The following is a 21,081-nucleotide window of genomic DNA, read 5'->3' as shown; positions in this document are numbered from 1 at the left end:
ACCACAAACAGAAACCATCAGGTTATTCAAACAAGGTCTGTAGAATGCAGTTGGCTGATGTGCCTTAAATCTCTTTTATGTAGGTTTCCCAATTCTCCTTTTTCCCCCATGGGATTCATTTATTGGGTAAACTGGGCCATTTCCCTGCCATCTGTATTTGCTGACGGAGCCCCATGCTCCCAGTTGACTTTTGTTGGTTGGAGGCAGCCTTCCATTTCACGTGTTCCTCAGCATCAGATGGTGCTTCCATTTCGGCCCTGGTCTAGAATGGGGAAACGAGGCTAAGTTGAGCCCAGCACACATGTAGGGATTGTAGGTAGCAGCTTCCCTTGAGGACCTTACAGAAGTCCTTCCCTCCAGGGACCACCAGTGTGGGTTCTGTAGGATGCTCCTCTTTGGCTGTTCAGATTATCCTACCTGCAGGGCATGGCCAGGGCTGCTATCCTTGTGGGGACCAAAGCGATAGGGAGAATGTCCGGACATGCATGTGTTCCTGCATGTCCAGTTTGTGGATGTAGAGTCCATGCTTGTTCCCTTCCTCGATACTATGTCTGTCTGTCTGTCTGTTTTAAAGAAAGGTCTCACTGTATAGTCCAGGCTGGCCTCAACTTGCACTCTTCCTTCCTCAGCCACTTAAATGCTAGGATTAAAGATGTGTGCCACCACGCCTGGCTAGACCCATACTATGTGTTGACCAACATCTTCAGACTTTTGCCAAAACAGAGGAGGAACAGCTGGTCATCTTTATGGCATATACTTGCGGTGGTGGTGGTGGTGGGGGGTGTCTAGAAGCTTCTTCAAGGAAATTAAAGCTACTCAGCATACTTTTGGCCCACTTTCCCATTGCCACTGGCTTCTAGGAAAGTTGCCAGTACCTTTGGAGGATTTTGGTGTGATCTAGATTGGCTTTGGCCTTCTCGTCTATCAGGTCAGGTTCCAGCTCTGTCTGCTCCTCCTCCAAAATGCTGTTGTCTTATGTGTTACTGACTTAGCAATTTAATAGGAAATGAAGGAGTAAAGTAAAACAAAATCCTGTCAGTGGGCTTTCGTGTGGGAACAGAAGTAAATCCTTGAACCCAATCTACCATTCCTAGAAAAATCAATGACTTTTAATTATACTAGCTTAGGGATGACTGATCTCCTCCACTGCCTTTTAATCACTGGAAGAAGCTAAGGACTGGGTAAACGGCGCTTAGTGCTGAAGGGAGCGGGTTCCCCTGGATGAGGCTGTTAGGAGTCATTTTATTTGACGCACCTGGAGAGCAAGCGCAGCCTATCACACCCCAGGGTGGACTCTCCTGAAGGCAGCTGTAGAAAGACGCCGAAGTTTCTCACAGACCATGGGACTTTGTGGCTTCAGAACAAGGAAGCAGGGCTGTGTTTTAAAGCCAGCTGCTCCTGCTGCTCCCAGCCAGCAAGCCGTTGGCCGGCCCGGGGAGGCTCAGGCATCAGCTGCTCCAGGGCCCTGGTCCAGGCTCCCTGGCCAGCAGACAAGGGGAGTCCAAGACTGCCTGGGCTTTAGAGCCTCAGCTGGGGAGGCTCCTCCCTGTCGCCCTGCGGCTGGGTGTGGAGCTCTTCACTGGGCCCTTTGGGAACGTCTTAGTGTGATTTCTTTTTCTTGGATGAGCTTCAGGTTTAGTTTTGGGCCAAACATAATGGCTGCCGTTACCATGTACCACACCTTATTCAGTTAAACTCAACGGGTTCCGCCCTGTTAGAAGAACGCCGTTAAGTTTGGGATTTTGTTGAATTTGGGGTCCTTAACATTACATTCAGGGGCCGGGCAGTGGTGGCACATGTCTTTAATCCCAGCGCTCCCTGGGAGGCAGAGGCAGGCGGATCTCTGTGAGTTCAAGGCCAGCCTGGTCTACAGAGCGAGTTCAGGACAGCCACCAAAACTACACAGAGAAACTCTGTCTCAAAAAACCAAAAAAAAAAAAAACCCAAAACAAAGCAAAACCACATTACATTCAGAGAACAGGAAGTATGCTGGTGAGGATTCTCAAAGTATGGCTTAAAGAAATGATTCATTTTCTACAGGAAACAAAAGGGCTAAAGCTATCACAGAATCCAGTTTGCCCCAGGAGATCCAATGAAGGAGTCACTGCAGAAGAGACACACTGTTATTTCTTCTTTATCTCTCGTCTCTTTATAAGCATCCCCCTATCTTCATCTTAGCAAAACCAAGAGTTAGAAATCAGTTCTGAGGGCAGCTCAGCAGGTAAAGGCACTTGCTGCCAACCCTGATGGTCTGAGCTTGATACCCCTGGACCCCCATGGTGGACGGAGAGAACCAGCTCTGCAAGTTGTCCTCCGACCCCCACGTGTGCACTGTGGGATGTGCTCCCCTAACATAAACTAAATTGATAAATGCAATAATAATAATAATAACAATAATAATAATAATAATATCAGTATCGAGCTGATCATCAGTACTGGTGGCACTTGCTTGTAACCCAGGACTCAGGGACGCTGAGGCAGGAGGATCCCAAGTTGGAGGCCAGCCTGGGTTACATGGCAAGACGTTGTCTCGACAAATAGCCCCTAAAAACCCAAAATACAATTCCATCAATACTGATATGGAAGGAGGGTGTTTATTTTATATTTTTACACTTTCTAAATATCTTTGTTAAAGGCATACATTTTTATAGAAATTGAATCTCTTTAGGATATATTGTTTTCCATAGCACTAAATAAATAAAATATTAAGTGACAGAATCTGGTGAAACAATAAACTTTATCCTTTTCCATAACATCTTAGAACATTTTACCATTTTTTATTTTAACAATATTACCTTTAAACTAGTAATCATTTTGGGCTAAAAAAAAAAAAAACTTTATTGAGCTGGGTAGAGCGGTGCATGTCTTTAATCCCAGCATGCAAGAGGAAGAGGCAGGGGGATCTCTGAGTTGGAAACCAACCTGGTCCACATAGGGAGTTCCAGGCCAGCCAGGGCTACATAAAAGAGAAACCCTGTCTCTCTCTGTCTGCCTCTCAGATTTATGCCGCTCATCTGGCTTTTACTCGGGCTCCAGGGACTGAATCTAGGTTGTCAGCTTTGCACAGGAGGCATTTTTTACCTTTTGTACCATCTCCCGAGCCCAGCACTTAAGCTGGGAACCATGAAGTACAGACAGTCCACGATAACTTCCAAAATCCCAGCCCACTGGAGACCGTGAGTTTGTAAGCAACCCTTTCTTTGCACACGTTACTTTCCAAACAACACTGTAGTCTGTGCAAAAGTAATAGTTCCGATTTGAATTTGGTTATAACGTCAGATATTTGTGGGGTTTTGCTCTCTGAGAAGTTTGTCTCCCTTGGGTAGGTAGGGGCTGTAGAAACAAAAAGGATCAGGCTTCTAAAGCCACATTCTTCAAAGTGGCGTGTTGTAGGAGGAGCCGCGGTATTGGTACCGGCCCGGAGGACTCCAGGGCCGCTATGAGGTGTGAAGGAGTGTATGGTTTGTGTTCATGTGTGCATATCTACGTACGTGGGTGAGAAAGGATGCAGACAGTGCCTGTCGTGCCTGGCAGAGTAAGCACGTTGTAGTCAGTATTTGCTAGAGTACTGGGTTAATAGTCACTAAGTACTTATATCATTTATTGCACAGTAACTACAGGTAGATATACACACCATATTATCCTGTTTAATCCCCACCACCAACACTACGGGTTAAGTATTAGTTCCATTTAACTAACCCCCTGAGCTATCTCCACAAGCTTAACTGAGGCTTAGTAACTATCTGTGACGGTGAGTTAGAATATGGGGAGCCAGGATTCCATCCAGGCTTGTGGGATCTGAAACAGGAGACTGCCCCTCACTGTTGCCGTCCTTGGGAACCAGACATGTTATTAATGTATTGGAGGAAATACAGCCTTACCAATGGATGTCGGTCAGTTACTATTTACTTCCTAATTATGTAGCTTTAGGATGGTGAAATCATCAGCATCCCGGGATGATCTTGCTAATGCTCCTTTAAGATCAGGACCCTCCACAATAAAGGAACCAGTTTTGCAGTGTTAGATGTTGCAACCTGCAGATCTGAGGCAGTTAGATTCCGAGCAGCAGCAGATAAACTCCATGCCTAAAGTGCATTGCAAAACAATAAGCCTCTAAACTGCATGTGGCTGTATAAAGTACTTTTCTGCTCCTGTGATGAAAATATTATGACTAAGGCAAGAAAGGGTTTATTCGCACTTAAGGTTCTAGAGTGGTTAAGAGCCCACCATGATGGGGAAGCGGAGCAGCAAGTGGCAGGCGTGGAGGAGGAGAGCTCACCCACATCTGTTACCACAAACTGAAGTAGGAAGAAGGAAGTGGAACTTGAAGAGGTTTTCCCCTCAAAGCCCGCCCTCGGCTCCTCAAGCAAGCCTGTACCATCTACGCCTCCCCAAACGGCACCATCAACTGAAGACAGTATTCAAATGCCCAAGACTGGAGGAGACATTTCTCACCCAAACCACCACGGTGGCTTTCACACAGTCTGCCTGGTTTCCCTCCCAGTCAGTTTAAGATCTTCTACAGCGCCCTTGCAAAGAAGTAACTGAGCTTTTCGCCATTTATTGTTAGTCACAGGTTCCACCGAAGATTGTGGTCCACCGAAGATCCATCTGTTCTTAAACTGTCGTTATTACTTGTGTGTATATTCCCAAAAGGCGGAGTGATGGAACCATGATAATTTTGCCCTAAGCAGAGGATGGTTTATGTGCTACATATCAAATTATTTTTGTTAATGCTAAGTCGTCATCTCTGGGCACTCCCTTCAGGAAAGACAAATATGTAATATAAAAATGGAGTGGTTAACTGGGAGTCAACAAGGAGACCTCGCTCTTCCGGATGATGCTAGGAGGTCCATGGGTATGGTCAGATTCATCTCCGTTCTTGTCAATCCGTTACTTGTTTTTTAAAATTCTTTGAGTTATAGTCACGGTTCCTTAGAAATGATCTGAAGAGAAAAATGTTGTTTTGCTGGCAGCAAAACCCGCTGGCATCAGAGGCCCTTGTTTGGGAATAATGACACTCGAGGGGGAGAAGGGGCACAGTCAGCTTGCCAGCATTCGGAATTCATGTAGAAAGGACAGGGCTAGAGCCGTTGAACTCTATTGAAATTCATTGGCTTTAGAAGCTCTTCAGAAATAGAGAAGTACTCACAATGAGGGCCTGTTTTGTAAACAGAGGGAGCTGGCCTGTGTAGGAGATGGGTCCCAGGCATTATTTTCAAAAGTTGAACACTGATTGCTTAGCTTGGGTCATCCGAGATGCCTCTGACAAATTGGTTCCAAGAATTGGATTCTCTGGGTCTCAGATGGGAGCCTGTGTGTGTGTGTGTGTGTGTGTGTGTGTGTGTGTGTGTGTGTGTGTGTGTGTGTGTGTGTATGCTTCTGTGTGCTGTGCATGGATGTGCACAAGACTTCACCTTGCTCAGACTGTCGCCTCTGGTGCTTTAGTCCATCAAGAGCATAGCACCATGGCTTCTATCTTGTCCTACTGTATCTTTCTTAGCTTGCAAGAGACAACTATGTGGTCTTTAGTCTTCACCCCATTATTCAGCTCCACAATGCATGGAATGCTTTTCTGTTAACTCTGGTTCACTGTAGACAGACCATGCATCGGCCCAGTAGGGCAGGTTAAGTACAGTCTGGAGATACGGGTTTGCAAATCTAAGTTAAATTTCATCTCCTAGAGCAATAGCCAACTTAATAGAAAGGAAAACTGCTCCTGTGTAGCCCAGTTAGTTTTGCCTTGCTCTGTGTTAGATGCATGGCATCAAAGATCAGCATCCATGTCAAGGGTTGGCACACAGTGGCCGACAGAACGTCATCACAGTATCTACTTGAGAGTGGCCTTTATTTTTTTTAAAAAAAGAATATAGAGAAGACAGCCATACACCATGCATGATTTTATAGAATTCCAAGAATGTTATGTTGTCACCTTCCATTTATAGATGAAGAAATTGAGATTCACAGAGGTTAACTGGCTCTTCTAGGGTGACCATAATTCCTGGGGGTAGGGACCATATCTGTTGTGCACTCCTGGTCCACTTTGTGTCCATGGGCACATGTGCAAGTTCCCATGGAAATGAATGGAGTGAGGGAGGACACGCGGATGGAGCCCCCCACATCCAGCAGGCTTCTGGAACTGGACTCTAAACCCAGTCTAAATCATTTCACTTGTTATGAGGACTTTATCTGTCATGAAAAGTTACATCTTCAGAGGCGGAAAGTGAGGTGGAGGGAGGCACGTTATTTTAAAGGGTAAACATCTAGGTTTGAAGAGAAGAGAGGCCAGTTGTCCCTGTAGGATCAGGAGGAGGAGTTAGGACAATGTCAGCAGTTACACATTAAGTCCCACACAAATCCACAGTCCTCTACCCACTGCCAGAAAAAAAATGGGAAATGATCATAAGGAGTGGCTTGCTTTTTTAGCCAGTACAACTTCCTCCTCCAAGCTCAGGCCTCCTGCTTTCTGTCTTCACATCTCTTTTGAACACCCCTTTCTTTGTAGGGTGATATTAGATTCAGACATCAGTGAGATGGATTTTGCTCTCTGGATTAAAAATAGCTAACCCACCGTGGGGCTAGTTCAAGGTCAATTTTTCGTGAAAGGATTTAGACTAGACTTGTCTACAAGGAAACACATGAAAGGTGTTGGATGGGTAATTGACTTCCGCTTGCTCCTGGGCCAGCCTATTAAAACCATGGTTCAAGGCTCTCCATTGTGTAAATAGTACAAGTAACCGCACACCACCGGATCCTAGTGTGCTGATCCTTTGGCTCTCCTACTTTGGGCAAAATGCTTAACCTCTATGCTTCATTGACCTGTAAATGGGACCAGGGATGGTAACACTTGAGAAGTGAAATACAAACCATGCTTAGGATGAACACTCCAAAGTTTGTTTTTGTTATTAACCAATAAAGTGCTTTATTAATTATATTGGGAATCCCATTACATTAAAGGTCTAAAAAACTCCTTTGCATGTAAGAGGAATTTGAGTTCTTCAAAACATTTAAAATATTCATGTGAATTAGAGACTGAAAAACCCGTCCTTATTGCTTTCAATGTGTGTGTCCTTTCCATTGAGTTCCCGGTGAATGAAGTCCTCTGTGTCCCTTGCCTCTGCACTTACACTTTGCACCTCGGTGGCTCCCCAGGGCAGGGGCCACCACTGCTGGAACCCCCTGAGAACCTGTAGTCGGCATCTCTTTCCCTAACCACTTTCAATGTCAGGGTCCCTCACTTCTATCCATCCCTTGTCCATACTCAGTTTTCCTGTTTTGAAGATTTATTATTTTAAAGGGCGGGGGAAGGTGGTGAGTGAGTGTTTGTGTATGTGTGAGTGTGTGTGTATATGAGTATGTGTGTGAAAGTTTGTGTGTTTGAGTGTGTATGTGTGTGTATGAGTATGTGTGAAAGTGTGTTAGAGAGAGAGAAAGAGTGTGTGTGTGAGTGTATGAAAGTGTGTTAGAGAGAGAGTGAGTGTGTGTGTGTGAGTGTGTGAAAGTGTGTTAGAGAGAGAGTGAGTGTGTGTGTGTGTGTGTGTGTGTGTACACTTATGAGTGCAGGTAACTGGAGGCCATAGATGTAGATCCCCCAGAACTGTAATTACCAGACAGTTGTGAGCAACCTGATGTTAGTGCTAGGAGCCGAACCATGGTCCTCTGGAGGGAGGACTACAGACCCTTAACCCCAAAACATCTCTCCAGCCCTGCCCCCATTTTTTCTTTTCCCATGCCAAGATCTCTATCGCATGAGCCTGGAAAATCCCCAGATCTGAGCCTTCCCGCCAGACAGCCAGGCATCAATTTCAGTTCTTGGTCTCTGCCCTCAGCCGGGTCCTCTGTGCTGTCTGCCCTCCTGCTATTTCCAGTTCTCAACAGAGACTCCAGTCTGAATAGGGATGTGACAGAAGAGCGGCGGAGGATGGGGGGGTGGGGTTAGCGGAGATGAAAGGTGGGTGGGGACTAGAGGTAGAAGTCCTCAAACGGAAGCCCGCAGCAGAGGAGCGCGGGAGAAGGTGAATGGCCAGAAAGCAATGAGTGTTTCCTTCTGGTTGATCCATTTCTGTTGTACTGGATTTAAAAATCTTTCTTACAAAGCTGGGCGGTGGTGGCACACGCCTTTAATCCCAGCACTCAGGAGGCTGAGCCAGGTGGATCTCTGTGAGTTCGAGGCCAGCCTGGGCTACAGAGTGAGTTCCAGGACAGGAACCAAAACTACACAGAGAAACCCTGTCTCGAAAAACCAAAACAAACGAACAAAAAAAAACTTTCTTACAATACCCTACCTCAACCAGCAGACTGACTGAGCTTTTAAGTGAGGGGTGTGGGTTGCTGGGAAACAGAACGTGTCCCACAGACTGCCTGTGCTTTGGTTCGGTTTCTGGGTGAGCTCTTCTGCCCACTTCATCAAAACTGGTAGTTGTTTTCTACTGCTCCCTGGATGTAAAAGGGAAAGACTTAGCTGTCTGATTGTCAGCACAGAAGAGGCCAACAACATGCCACTTTCCTTGGTTGTTCTAAATCCAAACTGATACACCACCAGCTGTTCCCGCCGCCACGCCACTGGGGTTCAGCTCTGACGAGATGCAGGCAGTGCATCCGATGTGCATTCCTGGTGAGGTGCGCACCAAGGTCACCTTGGCTCCCGCGAAGGGCTATCACAGGCGAACAGTGAGTGACAAAGTCTGAGGATTACAGTGAGACTGAACGTTCAGAACAGACAGGCGAGGGTGAGGTGGCAATTTCTACCCTGTCCTGGTAACCCTCAGAGCCCTCAGAAAACCTCCAGCAGGCAGAAGGCAACAGAGAAACCCCAGATGCCCCGGAAACAACACCTGTAATGAGGTGGCCAAAATTTGCCTGATAAATACAACCTGAATCTTTAGAGAGAGAACTCTCCAGAACCCTTGACATCCCAGGGACTGTTCAGCCTGTGGGCTGCAAGGTTGATGATGATGGCCGCCACCCCCGTGACAGCATAGAGGACATCAGCATGGTACAATGGGTTGCCCAGCTAGTTAACAATGGAAAATAGTTCAATATAGAACATCTGACGGGGGGGGGGGGGGGGGGGGGGGAAGAGGGAAAATTACCTAGCGTGGTGATGCTCAAAGCCTAGCAGAGGCATTGGGGAGGGGTGTAAATAATGTTTAAATATACACCTGCATGAAGAAGGAAGCTTAAAGGAGTTGAGCAGAAACATGGACACCGTCTGGCTCTTCCCAGAGCCCATTGGTGTCTCACAGCAGTGGTGGTTGGGCGATGGGTGCTGCCTTTCTTTATACTCTTTCCTGTTCCCAGTAGCTGAGCTGGGGTGTCGGATGGGCATCTCTCGGCAGACAGCATGGCAGGGGTATAGATGTGTCATATTATGAGAGTCAGGAACAACTGAGATGTGTCTGCCACAGGGCCAGAGCTGGGCTGTATGTCTCACCGTTGCGGGTGTGGTCCATGGACCTCCAGCATCGGCGCTTCTGGGAGGCTTGTTAGGAACACAGAACCCGAGGTCCCCCTCTGGACCTGCCGGATAGACCGTTCACCTTATCCAGACCTGCGGGTAGTTCCGCAGTGTGGGGCAGACTTTGGCAAGACACGGCAGGGAAGGGCAATCTGTTTTTCAGAGAGGAGCTGGTCCTGGAGGAGGTGCAAGCTCTCAGCTGGGTGGCAGCCCCAGATACCCCCACCTGAGCTACTTTTGGCTTCACAGCAGTGGCTGCTGTTTTATCCCCCTCTCCTCCAAGGGCTCAGCTGCTGAGGTGGGAGGGTTGGCAGCACTTGGCTGTATAATTAGACCTCTACAATCCAGTGTCACCTCTCCTAAGGTATCATGATGTACTTCTTTGTGACGGTGGCTCAGGGGTACTTTACCATCAAATCTCCCAATTTAAAGAGGAGGTTTACCCAGTTACACTCATGATATCACCATGACCACTGTAAATATTCTAGTTCCTTCTGTTGTTACGACCTTTCCATTTCATCCACATAAACTTTAAAAGTGGTGTTTATTATATCACCTGTACAGTCTTTTTCAAATGTGTGTGTTCGTTTACATGTATGTCAGGACTGCACATGCATGCGCGCGTGTATGTAGATGCCGGAGGCGCTGACATTGGGTGTCTACCTCAGTCAGTCTCCACGTTAGATGTTAAGGCAGGGTCTCTCACTTGGACTCAATGTTCACCAGTTCAGCTAGTCTGGAGAGTCGGGTTGCTCTCCGAATCCCGTCTCTGCCCCTGGAGCACTAGGGTATAGGTGGACTGTCACACCTACCTACCATTCAGGTGGGTTCTGGAATTCTAAACTCCAGTCCTCAGAGAAGGACTCTACCCACTGAACCATCTCCCGTCTCCTGTCTGTACAATCTTCACATGTCATAGAAGTCTAAGGAATTACTGCCCTGTCAGTGAGATTCGAAACAATGACATACACATTTTTTAAAGATAAGTGGGGCTGGGGAGATGGGTTAGGGGTTAAGAGCACAGCTTGCTCTTCCAGAGGTCCTGAGTTCAACTCCCCTCCCCCCTATCTGTCAGATCACAATTGTCTGTAACTCCAGCTCCAGTAGGCCACCTCTGGTCTCTCTAAGGCATCAATATCTATGTGTATGTACCTACTGACAGATATATACATAATTAAACGTATAACAACAATAAATCTTTTTTAAAATTTAAAGGTGTCTAGAGAGATGACGTCATTGGTAAAGCACATGCCACACAAGTGCGAAGACCCGAGTTCAATCCCCAGAATCTGGGGTCTGTTTTTGTTTTGTTTTTGCTTTGTGTTTTTTAAAAAAAAGTGTTGTGGTGGTTCAAGCTTGTAATCCCAGCTCTGGTGAGGAGGAAACAGGCCAGTTCCTGGGGTTTGCAGACCAGCCAGCCTCACCTACTTGGCAAGTTCTATATCACCAAGAAACTCTATCTCCAAAAACAAGGTGAACAGCTTCCGAGGAATGATACCCACGTTGTCCTCTGGCCTCTAGACTCCCATGTACACACAGGCACGTGCACCCGCACAAGCAGGCACACACACACACACACACACACACACACACACACACACACACACACGTAGGTACTTAGAAGTTCACTGAGAGGACTTAAAATTTTCTAGCAGAAAGTAGAATAAATTTATCTTAGAACACAGTCACAGTAGTTAAGAAGATTGGGGGGGGGGGGCAGGTGTATCCCCTGGGACTAAATGTGGGAAGATTCTTTCTGTGCTTTTGGAGGGCTCAAGCAACATCCTGGAGTAAATGATTAAACAGCTCATTTACATACAGTTGCTCGTGGTCCTTTAGAATCACCAGACTAACGTCAACTGTTGAGATAAGTGGGAACGAGCAGGTCACAGGACTGTTCTTAGGGAGACAGGTGTGGCTGGATTTTACCAGGATATTGGTGTAGTCTCGGGTAACTTGCAGACAAGATCCTAATTGTGTGTTCATTGATTCTTCGGTAAGTTGTTCGTAGGTGTTGAGGATGAGCAGGTGAATTAAACCGTCCTTGCCTGACTCGTAATCTAGACATGAAAACACATGCTACAGCCAGCAATAAGGCAGGAGAAGGATTCTGGATGCCGGGTGGACAGGGGGTCTCAGCAGGAAAAGGGAGCTGGCCACAGACCGTGGCCTTTGGACATGCTTGCCAGTAGAAATAAAGAGTCCTTACTGCTGGGTAGACGTGGGGTATGGGAGACAGGTGACAGCCCTGTCTGACTTGCAGATTTGGGTTTGAATAGTTGTCTCATGGGTGCCTATTTCAGGTCACCTTATGCAGGTGTAGTCCGTGGAACTCCACAGTCCCTACCAGTGGTTTGGAGGAAGGCAAACCGAGGACAGGAAGCAGATGAGATGAACAGTACAGGGTGAGGACGAATAACAATTCCAAAAGATTTCATGAGACTTGAGATCAAATGGAGAAGGTGTACATGTGGAGTTTTGCTCTTTGATAGACACGATAGGGCCAGGTAAACTTAGCCTAATCTCAAACAGACAAACAAAAACAAACAAGTTGGTATGACTGCCAGAAAAACGAATCTCAAAATGAGGTATTTTTTTTTTAATGTATGATGTTCAACTCAGAGAATTAAAAAATCCCATCATGCTTTGCACCATTTAGACAAAAAGTGATGTCGTGTCTCTGTGTTTGTCCCAGCACACAGCCCTTGAGGTTGACTGAGGTGTAAACAGCCCAGATACTTATAGGATGAAGAGATGAGAGGATCAGAGCTGATTAAATCAGAGAGCACTGGAGTGGGGAGGGCTGGTCCAGCAGAAACGCCGTTCGAGTTCAGGTGGCTTGAGAAGGGCCCGGAGGAAAGTGGAAACCCGAATGGAGAAATGACTGCAGCCATGTCAGCTCAGCCTCATTTCTAACACACAGAACTTCTAGAAATGGAACCGGTTGCCTAGTGCATTCCCCATCAGGAGGCATTGTTGATTCAGATGTCTGCCTGTTGGCACAGAGCAAAGAGATCTCCTTTCTGGGGTAAAATGCCAGGCAGTCTTTGAAGATTGTGCTCTGATCCAGGAGTCTAAAATTCTCTCTTTCTTTCTTTCTTTCTTTCTTTCTTTCTTTCTTTCTTTCTTTCTTTCTTTCTTTCTTTCTTTCCTTTCTTCCTTCCTTCCTTTCGTTTTCTTTCTTTTTCTTTCTGTCTATCTTTCTTTCTCCCTTTTTTTTTCTTTTCTTTTCTTTTTTTTTTTTTTTTTTTTTTTTTGAGACAGGGTTTCTCTGTGTAGTTTTGGTGCCTGTCCTGTGCTGGATCTCACTCTGTAGACTAGGCTGGTCTCAAACTCACAGAGATCCGCCCGGGTCTGCCTCCTGAGTGCTGGAATTAAAGGCATGCACTACCTAGAATTCTGTTTCTTAACAGTCTTCTTGTCAGGAGAAAAAAAGACTCCTAGGTTATTCCTGTACCACAGCTTGGGGAAGAGGTTCTTTATTTGGAGATCATATTATTCCTGTCTCATAGTAGCACAGGCTAGCCTTGAATGTGCTAAGTAGCTGAGGTTGGCCTTAAACTCCTGATCATTTTGCTACTGCCTCTCAAATGCTGGGATTCCAGGCTTGTGCCACCATATCTGGTTTCCTACACCACATCTTTGAAGTGTTATTAACACAAGGATTCTTCAAATTCCTAACCACATCCCTCACAGTGGCGGCTTTCTTGCCCCCCCTCCCAAACTGTCCATACACACTTATACATTCTAGGTCCTTTTTTGGCAAAGATGACCCAAGACTGGATGAGCAGCACCTCTACAACTCAGTTACCACATGCAACCAGCTTTTCCCTAGTGGTGTGGGAGCTGGAGTGATTTCTAATTGGCTCGAGTCTTTGCAGGAAACCGTAATTATGTGTTCAACTCTTTGGACAAATAGGGTCATTGTTAGGCTGGAAACCCAAGCGTTCAGAGACATGATCACACACATTTCTCTGCTTTATTCCTCTTGGCTCATTCTTTCAGTTGTCACGGTCTTAAGGCATCTCTAACTTGAGTTTCATACTATTCTAGGTATGTTAGAATCAATTAGGAAACATTGCTTCTTTCGAATATCTAAACAAAAAGGTTCACCCTGCTAAATTAGCTGCTAGACTTCGGTGCAGCCTACATTCTTGGAATTTTACATATACAGTATGCTTTTTAGTGGTCTGATAGAAAAAGATATTTTTAAAAATATTTTGTGTGGGGGGGTGCTTGCCTGCCTATATATCTGTGTGCCATATGTGTACAATGCCTTGTGGAGGCCACAAGAGAGCTTCAGATCCCCTGGGACTGGAGCTGCAAATGGTTACAAGCTGCCAGTGGCCACTGGGAATTGAATCCTGGTCCTCTTGGGATAGGATCCTCTTAATATCTGAGCTATCTCTGCAGCCCCAGGTTTGGTTTTATGTCGGTTTTCAGTTATAGGCGAGATCTGGCTAGATGTGGTGGGTCACACCTGAAATCTCAGCACTCAGGAGTCTGAGGCAGGAGGTTCATGAGTTCGAGGCTAGGTTGGACTATGTATGTGGTAAGACTGTCCTAGGGGAGGAGGGGGGAGAAAAGAAGAAGAAGAAGAAGAAGAAGAAGAAGAAGAAGAAGAAGAAGAAGAAGAAGAAGAAGAAGAAGAAGAAGAAGAAGAAGAAGAAGAGGGGATATATTTTGGGAAGGATGAAGAAGAGAATCTTCTCCAGAGATTGGATGGCTTGAGGCAAAGGCTCCGGGACATTCCATGTTGTTGACTGCACAGTGCCATGTTATGTGACTAAACATGGAAGAAAGTGAATCATTGTCACCATCATGGGAATACCTCATCCTGCTGCGTTCAGGTGTGGGAAAGATGGGGACACTTTATTAAAATCTTCCCTGATCTGCCGAGCAGTGGTGGCGCACACCTTTAATCCCGGCACTCAGGAGGCAGAGGCAGGTAGATCTCTGTGAGTTCAAGGACAGCCTGGTCTAAAAAATGGGTTCCAGGATAGCCAAGGCTCACAAAGAAACCCTGTCTCAAAAAACAAAAACAACACAAAATGAAAAATCTTCCCTGACTGATATTTCTCCTTGAACAAGGAAGGGAGCGACAGGAGCTTTTGAAGAGGTTCTTCACCTCTCCTGTCTCCTAGAGGCCACTGAGTGTCATCTACAGAGAGATGGGGCTCACAGAACGGAGACAGGAAACTGTGTGCTAGAGCTGTGTGGTCCCAGGCGCTCTTTTATTGGATGAGAGAGTACTCGGATGTGTTCCTAGAATGCCTTGAGTCATTCTGTAGATGTTAATAACCGGCCCCTTTGGGCAGGTGCATCCTCCTCTTACAAGGTTATACCCCTTTCTACCCCTCATCCTTGGATCTGTGAGTGGCAATGGTTCCTCTCCACTCCTGGTTGGTCCCTGCAGAACCCCGACCTGGTCCATGTCATTGAAGAATAGCATACGACAGATCCTGAGTTGGTACCTTTCCTGTTCACACGAGGGAGTCCTGTGCCTTGAGCCTGTCACCTGTGCTTGTAGAAGTTGGCCCTTGGGGTTCAATAAAACCCAAAGCTTGTTTCTTCGACGTGTAGTTTTGTTTAGAAGACTGCCTGGTCCACCCTTGCCTAACACCAGTCAAATCCCATCCCGTTACAACCTCCTGGGTTGGTTAAACAAATGTTCTTGGTATCTTCCTGCCCCTCGGACAGGATAGACCACAAGGGACTTACTGTCTTCATCACCCTCTTCACGCAAGGATCTTTGCCAAATAAATATAAACCTGAACGCACTTTCTCAACCATCATAAATATCCTCGGTCCCCCTCCGTCAGCAGGGTGGTTTTAGCTTTTCCCAGCGTTCGCTTTTTTTCTCTTCTTTCTCCTGGGGTTTGTTTTGCCTCTATGGAACTTGGCCTTCTTGTTTCCGGGTCCATTTCTGGAGTCCATCAGTTCTGGGGATCGTGAACTCCCTAGTCATCTCTCCAAGACAATGCCGTGTGCAGGGGAAACAAAATGCTACCGAATCGAGAGCACAGCCATCCTGCCCCGGGCAGGGGAGAGGCCGGAAGAGGTAGCCTCTGGCCCCAGAGTGGCGGGCCCACAGGTGTGCAGGGGGGGAGCTTTGGGAGCCTGAGCTCACAGAGCACTGCTGGAGGGGCCAAATGCCTCTCAACAGCACTTCCTAGGAAAAGAGCTGCTTTTAATTAGGCTAAGGCTACCGTGGGGCCAATATATGCCAGGCATTGTTCCCTGCAGGAGGAAGTAGGTGGTTTTGTTTGAGGACTGGAATTGTATTTTCTTCTTCTTTTTTTTTTTAATAAGCAAGCTTTATTTCAGTTATCATGTCTGTTTTACCTAAGTGCTTTAGAAATACTCTGTGTGACTGCCCCCCCCCCATCACTCTAAATACCCTTTTTCTTGAGAAAGGTCTGTTAATGAGCCAGGTGTCCTAAAACAAAAACATGAATTTGTTCTCGTGTTGTTCTTGATTGTGAGAATGCCCCACATTTTAGAGAGGTTTGCAATTATCTAAGAGGAGCCAGGTGCAAAGAGAAAAAAAAATTAAATTAATGGCATGATGCGCAGATTGAGGAATAGCTCCCGAGCGATAGGTCACGTCATCATCTGGCGTGTCTTTGGGTCATACATGAGAAATCAGAGGGAGAGGAAGTCAAGCATGTCTACTAACGTCACATGGTCCCTCTCCTAAGGTCACTGACATCTTTCCCTGCCACCCCATCTGTAAAATCCCTTCCCCACCCGGATGTAACCCTTGAGTATTCATGCCATAGGCTACAAAGGCTTGCTTTCATAACCTGATCCTACTACAGTGGTGTCGCCTGAATGTCCTCCTGGAGCTGCTTGGGTTTTGAATTACATCACAGATGGTGACTGGTACATTCACTTAGACTCCGATGAGAAGAATTTTTGTGAGGATTTTAAGCAGGCAGCTAACTTGATGCTAACCAGCCATGTTAACCGGAAGGAGACCTTTGCCTTTCCAAAATGTGTTTTCTAAATACTTATTTTCTTTGCTCTAGGATACTTCTGACTTCGGTGACGTTGTTGTCTATATACTCAATAAACCTACTATTGATCTGTTCCAAGGAAACGGGTAAGCTGAGATGTACAATTTTGTTGAAGGCAGGATGCTCACGGACAATGTGTCATTGCGTCATTTACAGTGATATCTCAATTGTACCTGTTTTTCTAGTTTGGGATCACTTGGTTTTAAAGGCTTCACTGTTTCCTTAGGCCTTGGTGAACCTTGAACAAAGATCCTATGTTTTCCTATCATAGCTTCCAAGGTCTTAAGTAAACAGGCCTTTTATGCTCTTTTGTGCACATTTCAAGGAGAAAATGTTATTCCCAAGGCATTGTGGGAGTGAGCATGCTACCAGGGATACTTCAAGTTCTCTGGGCAATGTAACACCTGAAGTGTTTATTTTCTATCTGGGGACACTGGCTCATGTTTGGAATGCTTTGACTTTTACATTAGCTAAAGCCACCTTGGCCAGCTATTGTATACAGATGACTGGAATGTTTTGTAATAAATTCAGGGTCTAGCCATTGTCTGCTTTAAACACTAGTCTTACATGAGGTTGAGCAAAGCTTTAATTATAGCCTGACCCAAATTGCTGCTTGTGAACCTTTTGAAATTATGAACTGCCATCAAGAAGGATAAACTTTCTTTTCTTTTCTTTCTTTCTTTCTTTCTTTCTTTCTTTCTTTCTTTCTTTCTTTCTTTCTTTCTTTCTTTCTTTCTTTCTTTCTTCCTTCCTTCCTTCCTTCCTTCCTTCCTTCCTTCCTTTCTCTTCTTTTTTTTTGTGAATTGGTTTAAAAATTTACTGTTTATTGAAACAAACCAGTTGACCACTTGAGAATTCTGCTACGGCCAAAATTCTCTTCAGGCAGTTTTGTCTGCTTCTTTCTCTGGGCAGTTGCATGTCTTTGAACTGTGTTTACATGTGATGAGAACTCTTATGTAGTGACTATTAGACGTTCTAAGTTTATTGTTATATTTAAAACAGGAGGGATCGATGGGAAAATACGAAAATACTCCTCGAGTTTTGAAAAAGCGTTTGATAGTTTCATATATTTATAGAGTGAATTTTAGTAATTGTGCCCCCATTTTTCTCCCTTCTCCACCCCTTCCAACTGGAACCCTTCTCAACAAGCCCGCCCTTGCTTATTTTTGTGTGTGGCCCACTGAATTTAATAGTTTCGGTGGGAGATTGTTTACTGGAGCAGAGGCAACTATGGGGGGGCTACACCCACTCAAGAAAATGACCCCTCCTCCCATCATTAATCACCAGCAGTCCCCTCAGGGAAGGATGGAGCCTCCTGGGCCCTCCCCGTTTGTCATCAAATGCTCCTGGGCCCAGTCTTGGGCAGGTTTTGTGCAGACTGCCACAGCCGCCGCGAGTTCCTAGGTGTGACAGTTGTGCCATGTCCAGTAGACAACATCTGGCCGCGCCCCTCCCCAGCCTCTGGCTCCACGTCCCTTCCACCCCTTCTTCCATGAAGTTCCCTGAGCCTTGGAGCTGGTGACTAACTAGTCAGGCCCAGCGCTCCCACCATCACTTATGCTTAGCACTCTGGCCTGTTAGGGGCTTCCACATTAACCACTGTCCCCTACAGATAAAGGCGTCCCTCTCAGATGGCGAAACAGGTTGGGGCCCAAGTATGGGTGGGCTTCCCATTTCAGACAGAAGGCAGCTCTCTGTTAGCCTCTGGCCAGTGCAGCACATTCATTCAGAAGAAATTTTTTCTTTTTTTTTTTTTTGTCTCAAACATGAGGGCCTTTAAAAATCAAGTCTTGATTTTAGTACTACACGGCAGATCCATGGAGTCCATGTGATGCTCCCCCACCCAGTATGACCCAGTCTTTCCTCGTAATATTTCTGAAGCCAACGTGACCAAGGAGGAACAGTGCTGGTGTCTGACATGGAGACATGTCAAGGTGGTTCAAATGACAGCGCCTTAACCCTTCTAGTGCCAAGGTGTGAGCGTGGGAAAGGCTCCAAGTCACGTGACGCGTAGCCCCCAGCGTAAGGAGATGTTGGCTGTCTTGACTCTCGGAGCTTTGTCATTTCTTGTACTCCCAAATTCCGTTTGTAAATAGGCTGCATGGTTTATGAGAAGCTGGGAGAGCAAGTCTTTGGCACCACGGGGAAGCTGGTGATTTTTGGAGCCACCTCGCTACAGAATACTGGCGGTAAGAGCCTGTTTCTCTGATGTGACTTGGCTGTGCGTGGCTATTCCTGGCTTTTCTGATGCTGGTGGTTGGGTGTCCACGTGCCATTGGACGTAATTCAGGCAGTCAGAGTCCTGTTGCCTGCGTGGCATGTGGACAGGGAAGCGGAGGGGGCACTCAGATGCTGCAGCCGAGCTAACGTTACCTGCGCTCACCGAAGGTGAGCCTCAAGCCGCTGCCCGCCGCTCCTGAACCTTGTAATAAGAGCTGTGGGTGTTGTCTTTCTGAACTTGTTCTCATTCTCATCCTCCAGCGATGCTGAGCTACCTCTTCATAGTAAAAAACGAACTTCCTTCCGCCATCAAATTCCTCATGGGACAGGAGGAGGCATTTTCGTAAGCTTTTCTTACTTCTGGTGTGGGATGTAACGGAACCAATTGCTCCAGTGTTTCTCAACCTGTGGGTCACAACCCCCTTGGAGGCGTCAAATGACCCTTTCACAGGGGTCGCATATCAAATATCCTGCATGTCCAATATTTAGATAAATAAATACATGCATACATACATAAGTAATATGCCCGGTGGTGGTGGCGGTGGCGCATGCCTTTAATCCCAGCACTTGGGAGGCAGAGGCAGGTGGATCTCTGTGTATTCGAGGCCAGTCTGGTCTACAGAGTGGATTTAAGGACAGCCAGAGCTACAGAGAGAAACCCTGTCCCCACAAAATGAAACAAAAAAAGTAAATAATAATGATAATAAATAGCTGTATGGTTGGGGGTCACCACAGCATGAGGAACTCTGTTAAAGGGTCGCAGCACTAGGAAGACTGAGAACCACTGGCTTAAATGAAGGATGACCAAGTTTTGTTTTATGAAAGTTTTAGAAATAAAATGTTCCTAAACCTGTTTTCTTTTTTTTTTGGGGGGGGGTGAGGGGTGGGAGGTGGCAATATAAATGGAAGAACCAGAGAGCCATTTAACTGTGGCTGTCACCCTGAAAATGGTAGGGGGCCTGGACTCTGCATCTATGTGCTGTGAAAGAGAACACATATGGAATATTTTAAACACAGAAGTAGAACATACGAAGAAGAAGGAAAAAAAAAGAAAGAAAAAGAGAAAACCCTACCTTCTTTTTAAAGAAAGTCCATGGCATTTGGGGAGCAAAATTTCCATGAACTGACATCATTCACAATGTAACTCACCCTAGGAAGCGCTGCCAGCAACATTTGGCACAGCATTACGTTTGACCCCTCGTCTGAGAGTCCTTGACAGCCTCGGTCTCCCCATTTTCCCTCATGGGAAACTGTAGAAGCTGTAGTTCCCCGTGTTCTATTCAAGGTCAAATCCAAAGGCTTCGGGGAGGGAGGGATGCCTACCTGTGGTGACTCCGTTCTTGTTGGTATCATCCAAACAAAACAAAGGGGACTTTCTCTTTAAATAATTGATAGGACAAGTTGTAATCTGACAGAATGCCACATACGAAGTTGGCTTTGAAGCCGCATAAATAATTCCTAGGAATGGAACATTTAGCCAATGGGAGACGGAGGGAAAATTCCGCCCCCCCCCCCCGCCCCCCCGTTAGTCACATGAGGATGAGGCAGTATTAAAGTAGTGGTGGGTTAAAGTATTTGATGAATAGTCCTCAAAAAGAAAATAATAAAAAGCAGTGATTTAAAAGTCATTAAAATGCATTGTGAAATTTTACATTTGAGGGAAACAATGTCACTTTCTAATTGGAGACCGTAACCTAGCCACTTCCATGCCTTTCAGAGCCTGGTACGTCGATGGTCGCGTCCTGGTTGTGATGGTAACCTTTGGTATAATTCTCCCGCTGTGTCTCCTGAAGAACCTGGGTGAGCAAAGATCCAGCTTTATCTCAGGCTCTCTGCTTCCAGATGAATCCGAACCATTAGAAAACAAACACCTTTGCCTGCCTTCAGTAGGATATTAACAAAATAAACCATAAATTGCATCTCTTAACGAGGCCTGATGTTAACGTGAGATTGAAAACATGATGTGGCTTTCTGAGAAACCCCTCCACTGAGGCAGAGCTCAGAGGATGGCAGTTCTGGGACTGGAATAGACTCTTAGTGTTTTCTTTTCTTTCTTTTTTTTCTTTTCTTTTTTATTTGAAACATGCATTAAAAAACAAACAAACAAACCAGCAAATGTGGATCAATTGTACACTCTTTAAGGCATAGTGTTTTCAATAGCATGCCTTAGAGACTACCTTAAGAAAAGTCCAGAAAATGGAATTCCCCTCTAAAGTTCCGTTCTTTTGTTTCGTGGTTTTGGGGATCAAACTCAGGGCTTTGGGCATGCTACCCAAGTGCTCTACTACTGACTTACGCCCCACCCTACTTCCTGTGAATTCCGAAACAGGGTCTCCCCAAGTCTGAAACTCAATCTTCCCACCTTGGCGGGTTTGTGGTGTTTAA

At 46.0% G+C, this 21,081-nt stretch overlaps 1 protein-coding gene across 7 annotated transcripts in view; it reads left to right on the top strand.

Moving 5' to 3' along the window:
* Positions 1-21,081, top strand: part of Slc38a1 (solute carrier family 38 member 1) — a 66,240-nt gene that overhangs the window by 31,481 nt on the left and 13,678 nt on the right. For all 7 annotated transcript variants that reach the window (XM_076556670.1, XM_076556668.1, XM_015993206.3 and 4 more), the window contains 4 exons: positions 16,489-16,562; positions 18,573-18,665; positions 18,958-19,039; positions 20,414-20,496. In XM_076556670.1, the coding sequence (XP_076412785.1) occupies positions 16,489-16,562; positions 18,573-18,665; positions 18,958-19,039; positions 20,414-20,496 (332 nt within the window). The remainder of the gene's footprint in view (positions 1-16,488; positions 16,563-18,572; positions 18,666-18,957; positions 19,040-20,413; positions 20,497-21,081) is intronic.

The sequence above is a fragment of the Peromyscus maniculatus genome, chromosome 20, assembly GCF_049852395.1.
Source record: "Peromyscus maniculatus bairdii isolate BWxNUB_F1_BW_parent chromosome 20, HU_Pman_BW_mat_3.1, whole genome shotgun sequence".
Lineage (NCBI taxonomy): Eukaryota > Metazoa > Chordata > Mammalia > Rodentia > Cricetidae > Peromyscus > Peromyscus maniculatus.
This window is presented reverse-complemented; position numbering and strand designations above follow the sequence as displayed.